At 48.4% G+C, this 20,729-nt stretch overlaps 1 protein-coding gene across 12 annotated transcripts in view; it reads right to left on the bottom strand.

The window, feature by feature from the left end:
- Positions 1–20,729, bottom strand: part of LOC144781519 (uncharacterized) — a 2,047,367-nt gene that overhangs the window by 1,223,306 nt on the left and 803,332 nt on the right. For all 12 annotated transcript variants that reach the window (XR_013601003.1, XR_013601004.1, XM_078660419.1 and 9 more), the window contains one exon: positions 4,693–4,788. Coding sequence is in view for 10 of the 12 variants with exons in the window: in XM_078660419.1 (XP_078516545.1) it covers positions 4,693–4,788 (96 nt within the window). In the remaining 2 variants the exon portion in view is untranslated. The remainder of the gene's footprint in view (positions 1–4,692; positions 4,789–20,729) is intronic.

Consider the following 20,729-nt stretch of genomic DNA (forward strand, 5'->3'; position numbering starts at 1 on the left):
AGGTGACAAGGCTCATTGCCGTTTATCCTTTCCGCGATAAGAGGTCTCCTCTTGTTCTGGTAATAATTAGTGTTGCGCTGACCGTAGGACTGATAACGTTGGCCTTGGTAGCGTTGATTTCCCTGCCTGTAAGAGGACTGTTGACTATATCCTCCCCTGTTAGAGAACGATCCCCGTCCTCTCGCACCTCGAAAGGGCGGCTTACGAAATTGTAGGGTGCCCAGGGATCTAGCCGTCTCCGTGTCCTTTTTGATTGTCTGCAGTGCTTCTTCCACTTTCGGACCAAACAGATGCTCTCCGTTGTAAGGCATGTTCAATACCTTGGTCTGAACCTCTTGGCGGAACGAAGTGGACTTCAGCCAATCTTGCCTGCGTAAGACGGCAGCCCCTGCTATTTGCCTGAAGCCAGTTGAGGCTACGTCAACTGCAGAATCAATGATCTCTGCTGATATTCTTTCTCCTTCCTGTAGAACTTTTAGAGCTTCGGACTTGGAAGGCTCTGGCAGTAGATTAATATATGGAACGGTATCTGACCACATTTGCCGGTCATATCTGCCCGATGGCCAATGAGTTGGCGGCTCGGACTGTGGTAGCTGCCATAGTTGAAACTTGCTTTCCAATAGCATCCAAACGCCTGCCATCCCTATCTGGAGGGGCTGCGATTGGAGAAGAAGGGTTACTTGCTCTTTTCTGCGCAGCTTGAACAATCACTGAATCCAACTTCGGGTGCCCCACAAGGCAAGCTGGGGACTTTTCAGGAGCCTTATATTTCTGATCAATTCTTGGCTGGATCGGAGGTATGGAAGCCGGAGTAGACATAACTTTAATGCCTTCCTTCCAGATAAAATCTACGATTGGAATAGACTTTGACTGCTTCCTTGGCTGGCACAAAAAGCATTCCTGCTCTGTATGTTCCATTTCCATATGAAAGCGTTTTGTAGCCCGCTCCATTAACAGGTGAAAACCACCTACATCCACTGGAGGCGAATCAGCGGTAGCCAGTAGTGGGGGAGAAGGAGTTTGCACCTGAAAATCATCCCACTCCGACATCAAGGATCTATCGTCCACCTCTCCTTCTTCCCTTTCTTCTTCATCAGAAGAATGCTGTTCGTCCGGTTGATTGGACGTTGTAGGTGGAGGAGATTTTGGAGGTCTGAAATCCGGAATAGGCGTCTGAACTACTGGAGTAGGAGGTACAGAGCTTGCTGCCTCCGATGGAGGAAAATGCCTGTAATAATCATCCAGCATGCTCTGCAGTCTTGTAAGCAATGCTATGGGCACTTGAGCTGAAGAAACATTAGCCACCGGCGACGACACATGTGTAATGGTTGCAAGCAGGTTCCGCAGGAGCGTCAGGAATCCGAAGAATAATCCACAGCCTTCCCCTACGGCCTTCCGACTCTATCAAACACTAGAGTATCTAGAGGCTCGCCAGGGGAAAACAGGGAGACAAAACAAGGAAAGGTTGGGGGAAAAAGTGCTTGATGGTGGTCTTCAGAGTGGATGCGTGGCAACTCCAGATGGGCACGTAACAACAGGTGGGCTGCAATGACAAGTAACTAAACAACCTTATCTAGAGGAAACACTATACCCATATACACCTTGATGTATTTATGCACATGAACAGTACATACCAAGTGTTGTGATATGTCGCAGAAATGATACGTAGGCTATTATTAGGGATTCGTCTTGAGCTGTGACAAAGATGACATAAAACAATAATAAACAACTTCTTCTAATCTTTTACATGTAAGTGTTTTCAGAATCTGACTTGTTACATTTCCCACTCTGTCTGTTGTAGAAGGCAAGAGATAAACATCCAATAGTCTGATGGATATGAAAGAAAACTGTAGCCAACACCTCTGACCGTTGCATGTAAATCTACAAAACGAAACATATATTTCAGGTTTCCATTATATTCATAAACATTAATCAATATAGTATGCAGCGCAAAAAGCGCTGTTACCGTGATTCTATGTCGGGAAGATGAAATCTGTACCCCACTTGCGTCCACGCAAGAACTCCAAAACACAGTTGAAGCTGGCCTCTGAAGTAAACAAAGATAGTATATCCCAAAGGGAAATAATAACCCCACAGGGAGGTGGAGAGGAACCCTGCAGGCAGTGAGGAGAAGCACCAGGAGTGAATTAGGGGAAGGATACTAACTAACTAAGGGGGGGCTTGAGTGAAGACCCAGCCGGACAGCGGAGACTATGCCCGGCTGCCGGGCGGAGCAACTCAAGAGATAGAGCACAATGCCCAGCCGGGCAGCAGAGATCAAGCCCGGCTGCCGGACGGGGCGACTCGGGAGAAGGGGACCAGCCGGACAGCGGAGACCAGGCCCGGCTGCAGGGCGGAGCAATAAGGAGGAGAAGGAAGTACTGAGACAGAGCCCAGCCGGATGGCGGGGAAGAACCTGGCCGCCGGGCGGGACTCCAGAAAGGGGTGATTGTTCACGGAGAAACCCGCACTATGCTGATTCAAGAAAGCGGATGTCAGGATGGAAACGCCCGCTGACAGCACACCACGGGAGGGGGAAAAAACGAAGACCGGAACCCGCACTAGAGCGCGAGGGCCGGTAACAATCCCGCAGGGATGACGGAACAGGAAATCCACAAAACAGAAGTCAGGCAAACAGGATCAGGAAGGAAACCGCACCAGACTGAGCTAGACGCAAGAACGTAAAGCGTCGCTCAATGAGTCTTGGTGTCCTAAATAGCGGTGAATTTAAAGGGACAGTGTTGCAGGAGATTCGAAGCATGACAACGTGCTCAGATGAATGCAGATCTTCCTGTTTATCCTTGTGATATTTAATATTTAATTCCGATGGACTTGTTGCTGTCCCAGACTTTTCCTCAATTACTGATTCCTCTTTGCTTTCATCAGAATCCAGTAACTTGTCTGGAACTCGAGGCAACAAGCGTAGAGGAGATAAAGGTTCCAAGCTTGAACCTCGCCTTTGAAGCAATGAAGGCTTTGGTGCGGATGTAAACACCGTAGACGGTGACCAGACCTGCAAGGTGGTACATAAGGATAGTTTCGGCGTTGACGGAGGCCCCATCACAGGGCTCGTCGAAAAAAAGGCTGTTTTCGTCGATAAAGATGGCTCCGTCGACGATGATGTCCTCGTCGACTATGATGGCTTCGTCAACGGTGGTTTCTCCGTCGACGGGGAGGCAATCGTCGACGAGCCCTTCGACTATGCTTTCTTTGTCGACGGTAAGGCAACCGTCGACGGTGACATTGACGAAGCTAATGTCGACGGAATTTTCTTCAGCTTGCTCGTCGACGAGGCGCTGACGACGGTAGATGAAGACTCTGTCGTCGACGAGATAGGTCTGACAGATACATAGACCATCGTCGACGGTGAAGACGCTGTTGACATAATCATGTCAGGCTTAGGAGAGGTAAAAAATACCGTAGACGTTGAAGTAGTGCTGACTGGAATCCTGGTCGACGAAGAAGTTGACTGAGGCACCTTCGACGACAGGGTCGATTTCTGAGGTAAAGTCTTCTCAGAAGATGTTTGAGGTAACTTTTGAGTTGATCTTCTCAGGGGCGTGGATGACCCATCTTTTTCCTTAGTAGGGGGAGTAGCCTTAGATGTGGAAGGCCTCCCAGACCCCTGAGTAGGCTGCTTCCTAGCAACTTTAACCCCAGGAGAAGAAAGTACCTTCTCTGCAGCCCTCTTTCTAGAGGCTGAGGTAGACCCAGAGGCAATACTGCCTACCTCTGAAACAGGATGATCCTGATCCTTTAGCTTTTGTAGCCACAAAAGCAGGCGGCCCGCCCTGTCCCTGAGGATTCTTCTGAGGGAAGGTCCTACAAATCTTACAGTCCTTCACCTGGTGGTCAGGGTACAGGCAGTAGATGCACTTCTTGTGCGGGTCTTCCTTAAAAAGTCTGAGCTTTCCACAAGAGTCACAGGGCCTGAAGAAAGATTTCTTGGATGATTACATCTTCAAAAGTAGATTCCTGAAGGAAAATAGAGAAGTACTGAGCAGAGCTCAGAGAGACTCCCTTCACACGACGTGCGGTAGAAAATCTGAGAGCCTGAGCCTCTGGGGAGAACCTTCTGGTGGGTGCTGTCGCCTGAGCGGCTGCAGTTTGGACTATAAAAAATGACTAGGATAGTCATGGTTGTGGAGGTTGTTTCTCCTGTAGCTTGGGCTACTTCCTGGTTGGTTTTACCAGGTTTTTTCTATGTAATTATGGTATATTATTGCTTTTATATGTACAGTGAGACTCCCACTCCGACGACGGGGAATGATTCAGGAATGTGAATCTATGAAAGACACCCCAATACTGGAGAAATTATTGTTTGTGTCAGGTGCACGTTTAGAATTTCCCATGGCAATTGCTTATAATGATTTCACATGATAGCACTTATTACACATGTTAGCAATTGTCCATGTGCCTGCTAACAAGTATTTTCTGGAAACCGTGAGTCACAGTAAACAAGTGACCTTCTAATATGCAACCACTGAAGTATAAATAACTACGTGCCCCTCGAGTACAATAGACCCAATGATAAATATAAGAAGAAACTTTCCACTATTTCCCTGGAACCAGAACCCCTCCTTCTTACCTCATCTAGCATCCTGCCTGGCTGGCGATATCTGCGCACTTGCAGACATCTCCGAGCGGCTAATCAGAATTCCCCTGATCCTGGCATCTCAGAGGAAGACCTACCGTTGAGGAATGGCAGCAATCCCTTGTGCTCTGGAAGTCGCCTGAAATAGTGGTTGCACATCCAGATCCGTCCTGCAGGTGTCATCACTTGGAACTCTGGAATGAAAGAAAAAAAAAGCAAAGGGAAAAAAACAATGTTAGTGCACTGTTCTTGTTTGTTTTCTCTGTGACTCTATTCATTTCAAGCTTGCAATACTCCGGAACTTTTGCATTAATTTCTGAACTGAATAACGACACTGTTTTTTTTTTCTAATTCTGCCAACATTCTTCTTAGGGTGTACTCTGATCTCGCTAGGTCTTACAAGGGGGGCATGACCGGTGACCCTTGAGGCAAACAAAAGTAGTGACCCACAAGTATACAGCTGTGTCCACTTTCATCTCCTAAACCCACTGATACCCACTGATACCGCCGCATAGGAGAGACCGCAGCCGACAGCAAGATTGGCTTAAACATAGGACACACGTTGCTTTTTCTCTCCACCTTACCAACGGAGCCCAGGTTTTCCTCTCACTAGTAGGGTCACATGCCATATCAGGCTCATTAGTATATATGATATTTCTAAGGCACTCAGTAAACAGTAATGGACTTCCCGATTTCCATATTCTACAAATCTCCCGTCTAGCCAAGAGTATCACATAAAACAGAAACTTTGCATTACTCGCTGACAGCTGCACTTCTTTTCCGAATTTAACCCGAAAAAAAGTAGGCAAATACCAACTGAAATCTGTGTCCCGATTGTTTCCCTAATTAAGGGCCAGAGGTAGGCCGCCGAATTTCGGTCGGTAACGGCCAAAATTACCGAATTTCGGCCGTTACCGACCGGTATTGGGCTTTTCAGATGTAGGTGGGATTTTTGTAAGATTCGGTATTTTATCGAATCGGTAATTTAAGGATTCGGTAAAATACTGAATTCTTAACATACCGTTCTGTAAATTACCGAATCCAGGCTGTAGGGAGCACTCAAGGTATTGCATTTCTCAGTTAAGGATTCGTTATTTACCACTGTGAGAAGTTGGCCTGGTATATGATGTTCACTATTCTAGTGAGCACCTTGCACCAGTCCAAACAACCCTAATGGTGATGGTTGTTGTAGGAGAGTGGGCTCTGCAATCCTATGGTCACCCCAGATTTTTGCTTTTTGCTTCACTGCTTTACGACTTTCCCTGGCTGTGGGCCTGCTAATCAGACCCACAGCCTAGCTGTTCTCTCTCTAAATTGACATCCATGTACCTTAGGTGCATTTACCAATTGGTACTGGGCCACCTTATCAGTCCCTGTACCCAGGGCATAGGTGTACCCAGGGCCTACCAGGGGCTGAAGCATGTATTATGCCACCCCTGGCTGGCCATCTAAACAGACACAACTGGCTGCACGACAGCTGGGGCAAGGTGGTGTAATCACCCTTTGCTGTAGATATAGTATACCTATATCTAACCTTAAAATGGACACAAATATTCCTATCAGTCACTCCTATGGCAGGCCTTATCGATCCTGAAGGCAGAGTGCTTGGAATTATGTGAGATGGTGCTCTGGCATGAGCTGAGCCCGTTTGCTGCTTGCGGAACCAAATCCTAATAGCTGTTCCATGATAACGCTATACCATATACTCTTAAGTGCATTATCAACCTCGCGGTTAAATGCTAACTTTGGTATAACATTATCAAAACATGTCGAGTAAGGTGTCATACGAATTGGAATACTACCCCCTCGCCAATTCTGGCAACCGGGGGTAGCATTCCACCCTTCTAGAGGGACACGACATGTATGTAACTGTGAACCCCGGGTAAAGTTAACTCGAGCCTTGGCATCACAAAATGGATGCCACCACCACAGACACAAGTCTGACCTCCTGCTGCTGGGAGTCCTTCCAGCGAGGAAAGCTTGGACAAAGGGTTTCCTGCCTTGGAAGGTGCTAGCACCACCCCAGACAGGATTTTGTGTATTAGGTAGGACAGGCCTAAAAGGAATGAGACATGCCCGGGGCACACAAGGTGTCCTGTGCAAACACCGGTTCAAACCAATTGCTGGGGCATCCCTGCCCCAGCTCTGGCGCGAAACCGGCAAAGGATAGGGGGTGTAGCCACCCCCCTTCCTGGTCCCACCCAGGGGAGGGACCTAGTCAGTAGTGCAGCCCCCTTTAGGAGAATAAAGGTAGGAGCTGGTCCCATTCCAAATTAGATTATCCTGAACAACTTACAAGAAGAAACTCTGGACTTCGATGTTCTGCTCCACAGAAGACTGAAGAATCTCCCTTGTGGGCAAGGAGTGTCCACCCTGCACAAGCAGGCACCATCAAGCGTCCAGCGGCTTCACTTTGTCGTCTTCCCTCGAGGATCCAGACTTCAAAGCCCGACGAGACCCGGATTCCCAGACCTCTCCGACCTCAACCTACATCTGCAGCACAGCTGAGATCCATGGGTGCGACGAGACACGTGGGACCGGCCATCTTGAAAGAAACTGCATTTCGCTTCCAGCACGACTCCCGAGGTAAACTCGACCAAGTGAATTGGGGACTGAGAAGCCCCAACCCCGAGCAGCTCCTGCACCGAAGACCAGCCCTCCAGCATCCACGAGATCTGCGTGGGACCTTTCTGCTTGTTTGCTGCTTGACGCGTTGTCTGGTCACTTGCCGGCTGGCTAGTGGCCTCCTAGACGACGAACTTTGAACTCTTCACTGCTGGTCTGGTTGCTCCAGACTGGCCCTTGCTCCCTTCCAAAAGAGGAACACCCTGGACCCTCCTGGTCCACTCCAGACGCCGTTTCCACTCACCGCGTGGGTAGACTTTGCCAAGCTCTGTTGACGCCGAATACGGATCCAACACCGCCGACGGCGAGAGCCTGCGTGGGACAGCTCGTGCCTCCATCCTGGTCGTCGAAGACACCTCCTGGTCCACGTGGCTGCAGAGACAAGCGTCCACTCTTCACCTGATTGCGACGACAGCATCTGGTTCCTTCCTGGTTCCACACCGGTCCCTGGTTAGTGACTTTGAACACTGTCCCCTCTGCTTTCAGGTCCTCTTCTTCACCGATCCACCCTTGGATCGCACCGGACATCTTCCACCTGGTCGCATGCAGCATCTTTTCTTCCAGGCTCCATAGACTTCAACGCGAGAACCCGACACACTTTGACACCTATGCATCCGCAGCCCGTGGGTGAGGTAACGAGAGCATTTCGGTGCTCAAGGGTAGTTTAACTGTCCTAGTGTCCAGTTCCACAGTTGTTTTAGTCCTAACTAGTCAGGATTGTCCGTACTCACCTTTAACTTGAACTGTACTGTCCATAGACGTTGTTACGCATCTCGCGTGTGAGTTCACACTCTGCACACACGTCCCGTGGGCTTCCTATTACTTATCTAAGGTGAAGATAGTGTAGTCCTAGCGAACCTCCAGCCTCTGGACAGCACCATTCTTTCTATCGACTTTCAAATTCCACTTACTTAGTATATGGTTTGTCGTGCCCCTAGGGCACCATTGTAATTTTGTGCAACTTATCGTATTTTTCCTTAGAGATTGTCATGTGCTTAGCCCTCTGACCTCATAAAGAGTTCAGAGGTGTTTGTTATTAATAAATGTATTGTTTATTTTCATAACAACCTGTGTGCTGTCCTTTCATCTGGGATTCAAGGGGTTATATTGTGGTAAAACAGCTGGCTTCACATGCCAAAAGAGTTTAGCCTAAGACTCCTTTGTCCATGCTACCATTAGGATAGCTGGTCTATAAGGTTGACTTACAACCAATCACCATAAGGGTTGTTTGGACTGATACAAGGTGATCACTAGAACTAGTGAGCATCATATATCAGGCCAACTTCTCACATTGGTGTGCAGCAGTTGGGATTTGAGCTTGCTGTTGTTTTTACCAAATATAATCTTGAACTATCAGTTGAAAGATCACATAAGGTACTATAGGTACATATAACAAGCTTAGAAATACTCTGAGTTCTACTGAACCAGCTGTTGTAGTAGAAAGGGCCTAGCACACCCTGACTACAACTCTTAGCAAGGGATCAGTAGGAAAACCCATAGTGTAGGTAAGTGCATCACTTACACCTCACTAGAAAGCATGTCTACCCATGGGGAGTCTTCAGAGACTCCCCTAGTGTTTAGTGACCCTCCACAGGTCCTTTCCAGATATGCAGCTCTCAGTTTCCAGGAGATGAGACAATTGTGTACCTCCAGGAAATTGAAACAGGGTTCTAACCCTACCACTCCTTTTCTGTTACGTCTCTTAGAGACATATGATGCTAGAAGGGCTTCTAACCCAGGCCCCTCTAATCCAGATGGGAGCATGCCCCCCTTAGAAGGTACTCGTGGTGATCCAGACCTCCCTGAGACAGAGAATGTAGCTGAGGAGGAGGAGGAGGAGGAACCATCTGGGGATGAGGCAGACAGAGGTCCTGTAGTAGTCAGCAGACTTACCAGGGCCAACTTAGACATGCATAGGGAAGGAACTGGGGGACCCCCAGCGCTATCCTTAAGCAAGCCTAACTTTGGGGCTAGAAGAGATAGATCTCATTCTAGGGACTCCAATAGAACTGTGCACTCTCATGCATCTGCTCAGAGGAGAATGACTTCCCCCCAGAGAAGAATGACTTCCCCCCCAGAGGAGAGAGCATGAAGCAAAGATGAGGGAAGCTAATCTGAGGATCCAGAGGGAAGAACTTGCCCTTGCCAAAGAGAAGCTTGCCTTTGCTAGAGAGAAACAGTTGAGTGGGGTAGTCCCCACTGGTGGCAGCAATATCCCTAGAGATAGAGAAAGGGGGTTTGATACTAGAAACAAGAGTAAAATAGTGCCCTCCTATAAGACAGGAGATGATATCCACAAGTGGATAACTGCTCTGGAGAGGGCATGCAAAGTACAGCAGGTACCCCAGAGTCAGTGGGCAGCTATATTGTGGCTCTCCTTTGAAGGTAAAGGTAGAGATAAGCTCCTCACTATTAGAGATGAGGATGCTAATGATTACCAAGTCTTGAAAACTGCACTGGTTGATGGGTTTGGCTTAACAACTGAACAGTACAGGTTAATGTTCAGAGACACCCAGAAAACTCAGGCTCAAGATTGGACTGACTTTGTTGATTGTGCCACTAAGGCTTTGGAAGGCTGGTTACTGGGAAGTAAAGTTACTGATTACACAGGATTGTATAATCTAATTATGAGAGAGCAAATCTTCAATAATTGTCAGAACCAGTTGTTGCATCAGCACTTGATTGACTCAGATCTGACCTCTCCCCAAGAATTGGGAAAGAAGGCAGACAGATGGGTCAGGACAAGGGTCAAGCAGCAGAACCAGAACCAGGGTGGTGGCCAGAAGAAAGCAGACCAGAAGGGTAATAATGAGAATAAGCAAAATGACCAGAAGTCTTCAACAGGGCCCCAACAACCTAAGGAGGGTGGGTCCCAAACTTCCCAAAAGAAGAAGAATGATGGTCCTAAGAAACCATGGTGCCAATACTGTAAAAGTAAGACTCACTGGTTTAGTGAGTGCACCAAGAAAGGCCAAACTCCTACCACTACTGTCCCTAAGACACCTGCACCCCCTAGTACAGTTAGTAGTGGTAGTGTACCTCCCAAGGCTATAGTTGGGAACTGAGGTGGGTTCTGACTTAGTTAGAATACCTACTCAGGCAGTTCTTGTTTGTATTGGAGACATGGATATAACCCCTACTGTAAGTCCTAGTACTCTGGGCAAATACAGACAAACGCCTTTGATAAATGGAAAGATGTCTCAGGCCTACAGGGACACATGTGCCAGTGTCACTATGGTGACACCAACATTTGTGGACCCTGACCAGATCATGCTAGGTTCAGACTACCTAGTGACCAATCCTAGCAATGTCACTACCAATTACAGTATGGCAGTTGTTAATTTCTCCTGGGGAGGGGTAACTGGCCTCAAAAGGGTTGTAGTTAGTTCAGACCTCCCAGTAGATTGTCTTTTGGGCAATGATTTGGAATCCTCACTGTGGTCAGATGTGGAGTACAGGACTCATGTAGAAATGCTAGGTCTCTCCTCACATGTCCTTGCTGTGACCAGGTCACAGGCCAAGAAATGCCCAGCTGAACAAGTGCTGGATCCTGGAAGAATGGACCAGACACTACCCAAGAGGAAGAGCAGTAGGGGTAAGGCTGAGCCTTCCCCCCTGCCTCAGGTTGAGGATCAGTCCTCTCAGGAGGCTGACCCCAAGACCCCAGAAGGAACTGTCCTAGAGGAGCTTGAGCCTGAACAGGTTGAGTTTCTTGGGACAGGGGGACCTTCCAGGGCAGACTTGAGGCAGGCACAGTTAGACTGTTCCTCCCTTGAACCCCTCAGACAGCAGGCTGCTGCTGAGGCTGCAGGGAATGCTACAGGTGCCCATAAGGTATATTGGGATGAAGGACTCCTATACTCTGAGGCAAGAGACCCCAAGCCTGGTGCTACCAGGAGGCTGGTCATCCCCTTGTCTCTTAGAGGTTTCCTTCTCACCTTAGCCCATGAAATTCCCCTTGCAGGTCACTTAGGCCAGAACAAGACTTGGGACAGGCTTGCCCCACACTTTCACTGGCCTCATATGTCTGAGGACACAAAAGAGTTTTGTCGCTCATGTGTCACCTGCCAAGCCAGTGGCAAATCAGGTGGCACAACAAAGGCCCCCCTCATACCACTACCTGTGGTGGGGGTACACTTTGAGAGAGTGGGGATAGACATTGTTGGACCAATGGACCCCCCAACAGCATCTGGGCACAGATGTATACTGGTGATAGTGGATCATGCCACCAGGTACCCAGAAGCTATTCCCCTTAGGACCACTACAGTTCCTGTTGTGGCCAGGGCCCTACTTGCAGTTTTCACTAGAGTGGGGTTTCCTAAGGAGGTTGTCTCTGACAGAGGTGCAAACTTCATGTCAGGATACTTGGCTGCAATGTGGAAGGAGTGTGGTGTAAATTACAAATTTACCACACCCTATCACCCACAGTGCAATGGGCTTGTGGAGAGATTCAACAAGACCCTCAAAGGAATGATAAAAGGGTTACCAGACAAGCTTAGGCGAAGATGGGACATCCTTTTACCCTGCCTTCTGTTTGCTTACAGAGAGGTCCCACAGAAGGGGGTTGGTTACAGCCCTTTTGAGCTTCTGTTTGGGCATCCTGTAAGAGGACCCCTATGTCTTGTGAAGGAAGGATGGGAGTTACCTCTCAAAAGGCCTAAACTTGACATAGTGGACTATGTACTTGGTCTCCGCTCCAGGATGGCAGAGTACATGGAGAAGGCATCCAAAAACCTTGAGGCCAGCCAAGAACTTTAAAAAGCTTGGCATGACCAAAAGGCTGTCCTAACTGTTTATCATGCAGGACAGAAGGTGTGGGTGTTGGAGCCAGTGGCCCCAGCAGCTCTCCAAGACAAATGGTCTGGACCCCATACCATCATTGAGCAAAAGGGAGAGGTCACCTACCTGGTGGACCTTGGAACTCCCAGGAGCCCTCACAGAGTACTTCATGTGAACAGGCTCAAAGCATTTGTGGACAGGGAGGACATGAGCTTGCTCATGGCCACAGATGAGGGGCAGGAGGAAGAGAGTGACCCTCTCCCAGACCTGCTCACTCAGAACCCTGATGATGGGTCAGTAGATGGTGTAGTCTTTTCTGACAGCCTCTCTGAGCATCAACAAGAGGATTGTAAGCAGGTCCTTCAATCCTTTCGACACATTTTTTCTCTGACCCCCAGTCAGACAAACTGGTGCACCCTTGAGGTGGACACTGGTGACAGTCTGCCTATAAAGAGTAAAATCTACAGGCAACCTGACCACGTCAGGGACTGCATAAAGAAGGAAGTACAAAAGATGTTGAAATTGGGAGTCATTGAACCCTCAGAGAGCCCTTGGGCTAGTTCTGTAGTTCTAGTACCAACGCCTCACAACCAGGATGGTAAGAGAGAGATGAGGTTTTGTGTAGACTACAGGGGTCTCAATGCTGTCACTAAGACAGATGCCCATCCAATACCTAGGGCAGATGAATTGATAGACAAGTTGGCTTCTGCAACTTTCTTAAGTACATTAGACCTAACAGCTGGTTATTGGCAGATCAGGTTAGCTGAGGATGCCAAGGCCAAGACAGCATTTTCGACCCCGGGAGGTCATTACCAGTTTGTGGTGATGCCCTTTGGTTTGAAAAATGCACATGCCACTTTTCAAAGGTTGGTGAACCAAGTTTTCACTGGGTTGGATGACTTCTGAGCAGCATATCTAGATGATATTGCTGTCTTTAGCTCCACCTGGGAGGATCACCTGATCCACCTGAGGAAAGTTTTGGAGGCCCTGCAAAAGGCAGGCCTCACTATCAAGGCTACTAAGTGCCAGATAGGGCAGAGTCAGGTTGTTTACCTGGGCCACCTTGTAGGTGGAGACCAGGTTCAACCATTGGAGAGCAAGATACAGGCCATAAAGGACTGGGCTCCTCCAACCACCCAGACACAGGTCAGAGCTTTCTTGGGCCTGTCTGGTTACTATAGGAAGTTTGTCAAAAATTATGGGTCCATTGTGACACCACTTAATGACCTGACAAGCAAGAAAATGCCACAGAAAGTTCAGTGGACAGTTAGCTGTCAAAAGGGATTTGATGACCTAAAGCAGGCCATGTGTACTGCACCTATTCTCAAGAGTCCTGACTACTCCAAAACCTTCATTGTCCAAACAGATGCATCTGAGTTGGGTGTGGGAGCTGTTCTATCTCAACTGAATATTGATGGTCATGACCAGCCCATTGCTTTTATAAGCAGAAGGCTGACCCCTAGAGAGAAACGTTGGTCAGCTATAGAGAGGGAGGACTTTGCTGTGGTTTGGGCCCTGAAGAAGTTGAGGCCCTACTTGTTTGGAACTCACTTCAAGATTCAAACCGACCATAAGCCCCTCTTATGGCTAAATCAGATGAAGGGTGAAAACCCCAAACTTCTTAGGTGGTCCATTTCCTTACAGGGGATGGACTTTACAGTGGAGCACAGACCAGGGACTGACCATGGCAATGCAGATGGTCTCTCCAGGTATTTCCACTTAGAACAGGAAGACTCACCTGGTCAAGGTTAGTTTAATGTCCCTAAGTTGGGGGGGGGGGTAAGTAGGAGAGTGGGGTCTGCAATCCTATGGTCACCCCAGATTTTTGCTTTTTGCTTCACTGGTTTACGACTTTCCCTGGCTGTGGGCCTGCTAATCAGACCCACAGCCTAGCTGTTCTCTCTCTAAATTGACATCCATGTACCTTAGGTGCATTTACCAATTGGTACTGGGCCACCTTATCAGTCCCTGTACCCAGGGCATTGGTGTACCCAGGGCCTACCAGGGGCTGAAGCATGTATTATGCCATCCCTGGCTGGCCATCTAAACAGACGCAACTGGCTGCACGACAGCTGGGGCAAGGTGGTGTAATCACCCTTTGCTGTAGATATAGTATACCTATATCTAACCTTAAAATGGACACATATATTCCTATCAGTCACTCTTATGGCAGGCCTTATCGATCCTGAAGGCAGAGTGCTTGGAATTATGTGAGATGGTGCTCTGGCATGAGCTGAGCCAGTTTGCAGCTTGCGGAACCAAGTACTAATAGCTGTTCCATGATAACGCTATACCATATACTCTTAAGTGCATTATAATCCTCGCGGTTAAATGCTAAATTGGTATAACATTATCAAAACATGTCAAGTAAGGTGTCATACGAATTGGAATACTACCCCTTCGCCAATTCTGGCGACGGGGGTAGCATTCCACCCTTCTAGAGGGACACGACATGTATGTAACTGTGAACCCCGGTTAAAGTTGACTCGAGCCTTGGCATCACAAAATGGATGTCACCACCACAGACACAAGTCTGACCTCCTGCTGCTGGGAGTCCTTCCAGCGAGGGAGGCATGGACAAAGGGTTTCCTGCCGTGGGAGGTGCTAGCACCACCCCAGACAGGCTTTTGTGTATTGGGTAGGACAGGTCTGAAAGGAATGAGACATGCCCGGGGCACACAAGGTGTCCTGTGCATACACCGGTTCAAACCAGTTGCTGGGGCATCCCTGCCCCAGCTCTGGCATGAAACCGGACAAAGGATAGGGGGTGTAGACACCCCCCTTCCTGGTCCCACCCAGGGGAGGGACCTAGTCAGTAGTGCAGCCCCCTTTAGGAGAATAAAGGTAGGAGCTGGTCCCATTCCAAATTAGATTATCCTGAACAACTTACAAGAAGAAACTCTGGACTTCGACGTTCTGCTCCACAGAAGACTGAAGAATCTCCCTTGTGGGCAAGGAGTGTCCACCCTGCACAAGCAGGCACCATCAAGCGTCCAGCGGCTTCACTTTGTCGTCTTCCCTCGAGGATCCAGACTTCAGAGCCCGACGAGACCCAGATTCCCAGACCTCTCCGACCTCAACCTACATCTGCAGCACAGCTGAGATCCGTGGGTGCGACGGGACACGTGGGACCAGCCATCTTGAAAGAAACTGCACTTCGCTTCCAGCATGACTCCCGAGGTAAACTCGACCAAGTGCTTTGGGGACTGAGAAGCCCCAACCCCGAGCAGCTCCTGCAGCAAAGACCAGCCCTCCAGCATCGACGAGATCTGCGTGGGGCCCTTCTGCTTGTTTGCTGCTTGACGCGTTGTCTGGTCAGTTGCCGGCTGGCTAGTGGCCTCCTAGACGACGAACTTTGAACTCTTCACTGCTGGTCTGGTTGCTCCAGACTGGCCCTTGCTCCCTTCCAAAAGAGGAACACCCTGGACCCTCCTGGTCCACTCCAGACGCTGTTTCCACTCACCGCGTGGGTTGCCTTTGCCAAGGCCTGTTGACGCCGAATCTGGATCCAACACCGCCGACAGCGAGAGCCTGCGTGGGACAGCTCGTGCCTCCATCCTGGTCGTCAAAGACACCTCCTGGTCCACGTGGCTGCAGAAACAAGCGTCCACTCTTCACCTGATCGCGACGACAGCATCTGGTTCCTTCCTGGTTCCACACTGGTCACTGGCTAGTGACTTTGAAAACTGTCCCCTCTGCTTTCAGGTCCACTTCTTCACCGATCCACCCTTGGATCGCACCGGACATCTTCCTCCTGGTCGCCTGCAGCATCTTTTCTTCCAGGCTCCATAGACTTCAACGCGAGAACCCGACACACTTTGACACCTATGCACCCGCAGCCCGTGGGTGAGGTAACGAGAGCATTTCGGTGCTCAAGGGTAGTTTAACTGTCCTAGTGTCCAGTTCCACAGTCGTTTTAGTCCTAACTAGTCGGGATTTACCGTACTCACCTTTAACTTGAACTGTACTGTCCATAGACGTTGCTTCACATGCCAGGAAACCTATTAGCCAGGCCTCCCTCGCTGGAAGGACCCCCAGCAGCAGGAGGTCAGACTTGTGTCTGTGGCAGCAGCATCCATTTTGTGACGCTGGGGCTCTGGTTAACTTTAACCTGGATAGTCAGAACTAACATGTCTTCTCCCTCTAGAAGGGTGGAATCCTACCCCCGTCGCCAGAACTGGCGAGGGGGTAGTATTTCAAAGCTTATGACACCTTACGTTATGTTATGTTATGTTATTCAGAATTTGTTAAGCGCACGGTCACCCGAAGGTTTCATGGCGCTGAGGGGAGACAGATGGTAAGGAAGTGGTCTAACCGTGCGCTTTCTTGAATAACCAGGTCTTCAGATCACCCCTGAATTTCACCAGGTTAGTACAGGACCGGAGAGACAGGGGGAAGCTGTTCCAGGTCTTTGGGGCAAGATAGGCGAATCGACATCCTCCAAGTCGTTTTTTCTTGTACAGTGGCAGCTTAAGGAGAGACTGATGGGCAGAGCGAAGGTTCCGATTTGGTTCATATTTATTTATTAGATGATTAATGAACCTGGGGCTTTTGCCGTGGAGTGCTTTATGAACCAGGCAGCCCACTTTAAATGTGATCCGGTACTCAATAGGAAGCCAATGAAGAGAGGCTAGCAGGGGTTTCGCCGAAGTCCTTCGATTACTTTTGAATATTAACCTCGCAGCTTGATTTTGGACGATCTGTAGTCGTCTGGATAGAGTGAGGGGGAGGCCCAGATATAATGAATTCGAGAAATCAAGGCGAGAGAGAACCAAGGCGATCACCACTTGGATGAGGGCAGAGTGTGTCAGAAGGTGGGCAATTTTTCTGATCTTTCGAAGTTGAAAGAGGCTGGAGGAGATCACTGTTCCTACCTGATTTTTCAGGGAAAGATCGGCGTTAAGGGTGACTCCAAGGCTCTTCACCGATTGAGAAGGCTTAGGGGGGGATCCCATCGAGGGTGGCCAAAAGTGAGGGCCCCAGCTAATCATACTCTTACCAGGGAGTACCAGCTCAGTCTTTCCGGGATTGAGCTTCAAGTGATTCTCATCCATCCAGTCCTTGATATGCAACATCGTGGACTGAAATTCTTCCGCCGCATCCACAGAGTTTAGGGGGAAGACCAGTTGCAGATCATCTGCATAGTTGTAGATGGTGACTTTCCTATTCTTTAGGGACTGCAACAGTGGTTTCAAATATAGATTGAATAATAGGGGAGACAATGACGACCCCTGAGGGACACCGCATGTAGTGGGGAGTTTGGATGCCGTAAAATTTCCCAGTTTAACAGCCTGGGAGCGGTCCATTAAGAAGGATTTGACCCAGGCGAGAGCCGACCCGCTGAGGCATGTTTTGACATGTTTTGATAAAGCCAAACCAATGTTAGCATTTAACCGCGAGGTTCATAATGCACTTAAGAGTATATGGTATGGCGATATCATAGAACAGCTATAAGGACATGGTTCCGAAAGCTGCAGACAGGCTCAGCTCATGCTAGAGTACCATCTCACACATAACCAAGCACTCTGCCTCCAGGATTGTTAAGGCCTGCCATAAGAGTGACTTATAGCCATTTAAATTTTTTTTAAATTACAGTGCTTACCTGTTGCCTCATATGGAGCGGAGGTCTGGGGGTCAGGAAGCAACCAATGTATACAACGGGTGGAAAGTTGTTTTTGCAGGAAAATATTGGGTGCCCCGATTTCATCCTCTGATTATATTTGCCACAGTGAATTAAATCTGCCATATATCAGTGATTTTATTAGAGCCAGACCAGTACTCTTTTGGATTAGAGTCTGGAGGAATGATGCTGCCTCCCTTACTCAAAACATTATAAAAGACTGTCTAAATTGCGACAATGGGTTGGCGATTCCATGGCTCACAGAAGTTTCGAAAACACTGAGCTCAGTGGACAGGGGCACTTTATTTACCGACCCTACTGCAATTGAACTTAAGGACAAGGTCGAGGTCAAAAATGCACTCTATGCACTTTATAACACTGAACGAATAGGCAGAGAATCCCAGAAATCAACTGTTGCAAAATACCTAGGGAATGAACTGTGTAGACAACCTCTCCCGCCGTATCTCACCCTACCTATGACTAGTTGGGAGAGATCACTTTTGTTTCGCCTAAGAGCGGGTACAGTGAAATTTTTGTTGTCTTTTCCATTGGGGCATCGCCACAGTATTGACTTTAACTCATGTCGCTGTGATGGTGTCAGCTCACAGGATGATCTGCATTTTCTATTCTTTTGCAAATTTTATCTCAAATATACCAAATGGCTTTTAACTCTCTATTTTAAGAAATATAGACCACTCTCATTAAATGAGTCTTATAGAATGTTAGTTTCTTTGGATTCTGATGATCTAATCTTTCGCACCAGCACTTTTTTGAGACTGAGCACACGAGCGCGTAAAACAATGGAAAATCCATGAAACTAGAAAGTAGTCTTATTGGAGCTGAACTGTATGAGATTTTTAATTTAGACATATTTTATTAACTGTAAAAATGTTGTATTATGTACAATTGTAATGATTTGTAATGATTTTGTGGTACTTTTATGAATTTTATGAAATTCGAATAAAGGTCTTTTGAACTTGAGTGACTTATAGGTTACTGTGTGTCTATATTTAAGGGTAGATATAGGAATACTATACCTTAGCAAGAGGTAATTACACAACTTTGCCCCAGCTGAGTGATCAGCCAGTTGTGTCAGTTTGGATGGCCAGCCAGGGGTGGCATAATACATGCTGCAGCCCCTGGTAGGCCTTGGTTGCACCTATGCCCTGGGCACCTATGGTGCACTTGTACAGGGGCTGATAAGGTGAACCAATTCCCAATTTTGGATGTATCTAGAGTACATTGTGTAAATTTAGAGAGAGTGCATCTGGGCTGTGGGTCTGATTAGCAGGCCCACAGCCACATCTAAGTCGAAAACCAGAGAAGCAAAAGCAAAAAGTGGGGGTGACCATAGGAAGCAGACCCTAATCTCCTACACAACCCCCCCCCCCCCCAAACTTAGGGACATTAGACTAACCTTGACCAGTTGTGTCTTCATGTTCTAAGTGGAAATATCTGGAGAGTCCATCTGCATTTGCATGGTCAGTCCCAGGTCTATGTTCCACTGTAAAGTCCATCCCCTGTAGGGAAATGGACCACCTAAGAAGTTTGGGGTTTTCACCCTTCATCTGATTTAGCCATAGGAGGGGCTTGTGGTCGGTCTGAATCTTGAAGTGAGTGCCAAACAAGTATGGCCTCAGCTTCTTCAGGGCCCAAACCACAGCAAAGGCCTCCCTCTCTATAGCTGACCAACGTTTCTCTCTAGGGGTCAGCCTTCTGCTTATGAAAGCAATGGGCTGGTCTTGACCATCTATATTCAGTTGTGAAAGTACAGCTCCCACACCCAACTCAGAAGCATCTGTTTGGACTATGAACTCTTTGGAGTAATCTGGACTTTTCAGAATAGGTGCAGTACACATGGCCTGCTTCAGGTCATCAAATGCCTTTTGACAGCTAACTGTCCACTGAACTTTCTTTGGCATCTTTTTGGAAGTTAAATCATTCAGTGGTGTCACAATGGACCCATAGTTTTTCACAAACTTCCTGTAGTACCCAGACAGGCCCAAGAAAGCTCTGACCTGTGTCTGGGTGATTGGAGGAGTCCAGTCTCTGATGTTCTGGATCTTGCTCTCCAGTGGTTGAACCTGACCCCCACCTACCAGGTGGCCCAGGTACACAACCTTGCTCTGCCCTATCTGGCACTTAGTGGCCCTAATAGTGAGGCCTGCCTTCTGCAGGGCCTCAAAAACATTCCTCAGGTGGGCCAGGTGATCCTCCCAGGTGGAGCTAAAGACAGCAATATCATCTAGATAAGCTGCACAATAGTCATCCAGTCCTGTGAGAACTTGATTCACCAGCCTTTGGAAAGTGGCAGGTGCATTCTTCAAACCAAAGGTCATTACCACAAATTGATAATGTCCTCCTGGGGTCGAAAATGCTGTCTTGGCTTTTGCATCCTCAGCTAGTCTGATTTGCCAGTAGCCTGCTACCAGGTCAAATGTGCTCAAGAACTTGGCAGAAGTCAGTCTATCAATGAGCTCATCTGCCCTGGGGATGGGATGGGCATCTGTCCTAGTGACAGCATTGAGACCTCTGTAGTCCACACAAAACCTCATCTCTCTCTTACCATCTTGGGTGTGAGGTTTTGGCACCAGGACTACTGGACTGGCCCAAGGGCTCTCTGAGGGCTCAATAACTTTCAGCTCCAACATCTTTTGGACCTCTGTCCTAATGCAGTCCCAGACATGGTCAGGTTGCCTGTAGATTTTACTCTTGACAGGCAGGCTATCACCAGTGTCCACCCCATGGGTGCACCAGCTTGTCTGACTTGGGGTCAGGGAAGACAGATGTCTGAAGAACTGAAGAACGTGTCTGCAGTCCTGTTGCTGATGTTCAGAGAGGCTGACAGGAAAGACTACACCATCTACTGAACTATCATCAGGGTTCTGAGTAAGCAGGTCTGGGAGAGGGTCACTCTCTTCCTCCTGTCCCTCATCTGTAGCCATGAGCAAGCCCATGTCTGCCCTGTCGACAAATGCTTTGAGTCTGTTGACATGAAGCACCCTGTGGGGGCTTCTAGGAGTCCCAAGGTCCACCAACTAGGTGACTTCTCCCTTCTGTTCAACTATTGTTTGGGGCCCAGACCATTTGTCCTGGAGTGCTGCTGGGGCC

Source organism: Lissotriton helveticus, chromosome 9, assembly GCF_964261635.1.
Source record: "Lissotriton helveticus chromosome 9, aLisHel1.1, whole genome shotgun sequence".
Taxonomy (NCBI): domain Eukaryota; kingdom Metazoa; phylum Chordata; class Amphibia; order Caudata; family Salamandridae; genus Lissotriton; species Lissotriton helveticus.